This window comes from Cicer arietinum, chromosome 6 (genome assembly GCF_000331145.2).
Source record: "Cicer arietinum cultivar CDC Frontier isolate Library 1 chromosome 6, Cicar.CDCFrontier_v2.0, whole genome shotgun sequence".
Lineage (NCBI taxonomy): Eukaryota > Viridiplantae > Streptophyta > Magnoliopsida > Fabales > Fabaceae > Cicer > Cicer arietinum.
In genome coordinates this window covers 34407149-34412516 of record NC_021165.2, presented here as the reverse complement: position 1 = coordinate 34412516, position 5368 = coordinate 34407149, and the positions used below count along the sequence as shown (strand labels likewise).

The window sequence follows — 5368 nt, the reverse complement described above, 5'->3', positions numbered from 1 at the left end:
CTCGGCTTATTCAATTATAATTTGTTATTACAAGCAACGTGTAGTGTAGGATTCGAAGGATGAAATTCTTGGTTCAATTATAGGTTAGAGGTAATAAGTTTCATTTCATCGGGGCAATGCAATTTCTAGCATATGTTAATTTGTGGTTTGTTCGCGTTTTGTAAGTATTATGAACTCCATTGGACAACACGCATAGAGGATGTTTGGATAAATAGATTATTAAACACTTTCTTAAGGGTGCTTTTTCCAAACAAAACACTTTCTTTAAGGGCCTGTTTTTTTGGGCGGGAGATTTTGGAGAGGAGGAGAGGAGAGGAGAGGGTATGACTTGTTTTTTTCTTTTCTAAATTAAGCAAACTATATAATGTTTCTTAGCATAAAAGAAGTGTGATTGAAATGTTATATGATTATATATTATATTGTTCTTTTAATTTTTTTAAAATCTCAAATATATATTAAAATATAGACTTAGTCCTCCAAAACCCTTGTTCCAAACAACCTCAAATATATCGAAAATGATTTTCTAGAAAAACTACTCAACAACATTCATAATTTTAGCGGTTTTTATTTTTTTTCCAGATTTTCATTTTGTGTTAAAAAGACCGTTATAAATGGATGGAAACTTCTAAAAGTGATTACCTTTTTAGAAACAGTGATATTTTTTTTACAAAAGTTGTAGAAGTGGTTGAAATCCACCACCTTATGAATCAGCTTTCTGGAGTTGTGTTTAGTTAAGTTGAACTGAAATACTAAGGCACTTATTCATCAAATATAAAGAGAGGATGAGGTTAACTTTTATATAACTTATGCTGCATCTATAAGTAATCATGGAGAGCTTATAAAATAAGTTGAAAACATTTTATAAACTATTTTAATAACTCATTCCAAACATTGCACTGACGTCACTGTTTTAAATTGCCACAACTCCAATTGCAGTTGAAACATAAAGGTTTTTGAGGTCTTTGTAACAGCATCGCGATCACAATTACGGCCATATTTGTCTGCAATTTTTCGCATAATCAAGGACCGCAATGCAACCACAACTTCAATTTAAAACTTTGGCTTATGGCTTAGAATGAAATAATTTAACAGAAACTTTTTTCTGAACCCCACTATAATAAACATCTTGAATGGGCTAGGCTTTTTATTGTTTTGGAACTCTAACTATGTGATTTTAAAGGTAACATACACGAATACTTAAACACTGTCAAGATTGGAAATCTGAAGGATAAAGTCATGATATAAAAGTTTTGAAAATGTTCTCTTTCTTTTATCCCCTTCATTTTGGTGATGCTGTTTTAGCAACATCAGAAACTATTCTCTACTCACATTTTCTACAATAAGTTTTAGATACCTGCCAAATATTTCATACAAGCCTAGATTTGATATCACCTAGCTTTCCCATTGTTTTAGTTACTATCTCAATTTTTTTATTGGTTTGACAGCACGGAACTCTTGAATGAAGAGCTTGTTGAAGATAGACTTGTGAAGCGTTCATTGCAAAAGGGTTTGCTTTTGGAGTTCAAGAAAGATTCTGAGAGAATATTGCTAGCAGTTGCTCAGAGACCTGATGGAAAGAAGAATTGGATGGTTTCAGATCAGGTTCTTGTTGAAACAACATAATGCGGCATGTTTAATAGGTTGCTAGGTGTTTGGAACGTATTGCATTTTTGTTAAATGCTAAAAACTGTTAGATTTTATGTAGTCTGACTGTTCCTTGATTTTTTGTGCCGAAGAATGGCGTCACTAGTTCCATCAAGCCGCAACAAGTGACATATATTGTACCTGGTATTGACAATTTTGACCAAGCAGATATTGCTGGTTTCATTCAGAAAGCTCAGGACAACATGGTAAGTTTCACAATTGAATGGTAACGAATATCACAAATTATAACTTCTCTCTTCTGTCGGTAAGTAAATACTGGATGATATGATGCAGGACCCATCGCTACTTGAGTTTGCTTGGTCTGAGCTACTTGAAAATAATAAGACTGTGACCGTTGAAGAGATGGCTGAGGTAATATCGATATAATTTCTGGACTGAATATCAGACTATGTTTCTATATCATTACATGAAATGCTTGTTCTGCAGATAATTTTTGGTAGTGTTGAGCCTCTTGAGAGTTATTCTGCTCATCTGTTGCTATCAAAAGATGAAGTATACTTTACTGTGCTCGAGACAAAAGGATTGCGTTGCATTTATGGACCTCGACCTAGTGAGCAGGTAGATGTATTACTTTCAGGCATATTGTAGCTTTGAAAAATTAATGTTTTCACTACTCATCTAAGTTAACATATAATGTTCTTTGAGGATTGCCTTTTAGGAGGCCCAAATACTCGATACAACACAAGTACAACATGGAGATCGGAATTAACACAGGAAATTCTTAGAAATTAAAGATACAATGTGACCTAGATACGTTAAGAAAAGGTTGTAAAAATAAACATATTTTACATAAATGCATAATGTTTGTCAGGGGGCATTGATATTTTTTATTAATAATATAATTATATATGCAGAGGACAAAAAATCCTTCAAAAAAGATACCTGAAATCATAACAAAAAGCATATACACATACAATTCCCTCATTGATCTTAAAATGTATTATTTTCATTGTAATTTGTAAATATGTAACAAATGTATATATTCCCTAACCAATGTCAGAATGTCACAAAATATCATTAGTCCTATTTAAAATAAGTCTTAGATTTTATTTATGTGCTCACTGCATACTGTAAAAAAATAATTGTATAATTTCATCTCCCCGTTCTAACCATCCAAAAAAGCATAACTTGCAAGTCTAACTCACCAAGAGACTACTCTGCCAGTTCAAGAATTCAATCACCACCATCATTAAATGGATCTTCTTGTACATCTCCACTACTATCCCACAGGCCACAACCACGTCTCACTTATTTTAATATCCTCATAGAATGAACAAAGATGTATGTACTTTATTTTCACTCGCAACTTGATGAAGAACAAAGTTGCACAAAAATCTTCCAGACAAGTTTTTGCAGTTATCTCCCGAATTATTGTAGAAGTATCCTAAACATGTCAGTCAATATTCTATTTTAAGATATTAAAAAATTTGAAAGATACTGTTTGGATATGAATCGAGGAGTATTTTAAGAATATTGCATATGGGTGCCACATTGATACTTTAGCAATTTTAGAGTATATGGGCTTCATAGTAGCCTTACAGTATTTTGGTTTTTAACCTGTTTTGGATTTTTGTAAATTGGGATCTCAAAATAGTTGTTTGAAGCTAATACTTATAACGAGTTGTTGATTAATATTTTGTTTATCAGCTGAACTTTTCTTCAAAGGTTTGAGGTGCTACTCATTTTCTCATATAAAATATACAAAACATTGTTATTGTTGTATCTTTGTCAAACTGTCATATGAATCATAAGTTTCTTTGGCACATCCGCAAATTTGGGTTTAGATTAGGCTTTTGGCTTCTATTTCTTGCAAAACATGTGTTCTTTTGAAGAGGCTTTCCTAAAAAATATGCCTAGGGATTGGGCAACCTAGCTACATTGGTTTTTTGTTTGATTTTATTTTGTTGATTCTATTTTTTATTTAAGGAGGATTCGTTGTCGTCCAAAATTTATTTGCAATTCTCTTCAATTGTTATCTTTGAAGTTAGAAATAGGGAAATTTGCTTTCAATAGTTAACAAGATGCAATGAGGTGTGTGTTGGAGGAAATTATATTCATTGCTAGTGCTTTGGTCATCAATTAAAGTACGCATTCATGATATTTCGAATTGCTCAAGTGTGAACTTTCTGTGTATGAGGCGTTTTGTTTTGTTGTGTTGCTATCAATTTTAAGAAGTTTAAGTTATATCTCTTCTCTTCTTTATTTTATTTATTTATAAAAAGTTAGGTTGAGGAGCTTCTTCGTAGGAAGGTTGCAAAGGAGGCTGCTGAGAAAGAACTTCAGGAGTTTATTGAACTGCTGACCTCTGCAAAAACAATGCCTTCACATGATAAACCTCCCAAATCTTCATGGAAGAACGAGGAGAAAATTTGGAGCAGAATTGAATCACTTGAAGCATATGCTTTTGATGCTTGTAAAAGTGACGAACAAAGGAAAACAGCTGGAGCGGTAACTTTTTCCATCATAGTTTGTTTTGATTTATTGTTGTATTTCAGCAATTGCCATATTTTTTTTCTGTATTATGTACATTATAATAACAACAGGAGCTACAACAACCACGTCTTATTCCAATTTGGGTGGTGGGAGGTGGTCAGCTACATGGATCCGTTACTGCACAATGTCCATGTAAATAAGTTGTAAGATATAATAAAATAGGGAGGAGAGGAGAATCCTCAAACTAGATTTGTAACTTATTTTAATTAAACTTATTGTACTGTATTTATGCTTATGAATTTGATCATTTACAACCTTACAAGTGTAGTATAAAACCTAACCCAATAATGCTTTGTTCTTACAAAAGAGACTACTTTGTTCTACAATGAGAATGGCTGATCTTGATCTTGAAAGTTTATTAGAAAGTTCATGGAAGTTTAGTTGGAGGTATCTAAAGGGTCATGTGGGTAGGACATCTAGAGGATGTGAAGGTATGCATTGCATAATGGGGATGGTATAGGGGAAGACATGTATGGCTACGTTGATTGTTGATCCATGTAGTTGATCTCATCTAGTGGGAAAAAGTTTAGTTGTTTGCAATAATGCATTTCTAGATTGAACTATTATAGACCGCTGTACATGTCACAAAAGTTGAATTTTTGTTCTTCTAATAAGTCCACCCTCTGTACCACTCGCAGATACTAAAGGAAATGGGTCAGGCAAAAACAGCTTCATCAGCTATGAATCTCTTGATAGATATTGGATATTTTCCTGTTCATATCAATCTTAATCTGTTCAAGTTAAGAATTCCCACCGATCACTCGGAAAAGATCACGTCAGCTGCACAAAGTCTTCTGTCAGATTCATCTGATCCAGACGAGGTTTCTTTCATTTGCCTAATTGCCTCATAATATTGCTAAAATTGTTACGGTAGTTACCACATCTGGTATTCTTTATCATTATATTTTGAGATGCGTGGAATTGATATGTGTCAAGAATTAGAGTAAAAATATTTCTTGAATGAATTATATAGGTAGTACATCAGATATATATATATATATATATATATATATATATATATATATATATATATATATATATATTGTTACGGTAGTTACCACATCTGGTATTCTTTATCATTATATTTTGAGATGCGTGGAATTGATATGTGTCAAGAATTAGAGTAAAAATATTTCTTGAATGAATTATATAGGTAGTACATTAGATATATATATACTAGATTACTTAACAACCAAATCCTATTAGTACT

The 5368-nt window shown here is 32.5% G+C and overlaps 1 protein-coding gene across 1 annotated transcript in view; it reads left to right on the top strand.

Annotated features, from left to right (window-relative positions):
• The window catches only part of LOC101491599 (ribonuclease II, chloroplastic/mitochondrial), a 30461-nt gene that overhangs the window by 207 nt on the left and 24886 nt on the right, over positions 1-5368 (top strand). Inside the window, exons 2-8 of the mRNA XM_073369520.1 lie at positions 972-1033; positions 1414-1602; positions 1737-1850; positions 1939-2016; positions 2092-2223; positions 3892-4113; positions 4797-4979. Coding sequence (XP_073225621.1) covers positions 972-1033; positions 1414-1602; positions 1737-1850; positions 1939-2016; positions 2092-2223; positions 3892-4113; positions 4797-4979 — 980 coding nt within the window. The remainder of the gene's footprint in view (positions 1-971; positions 1034-1413; positions 1603-1736; positions 1851-1938; positions 2017-2091; positions 2224-3891; positions 4114-4796; positions 4980-5368) is intronic.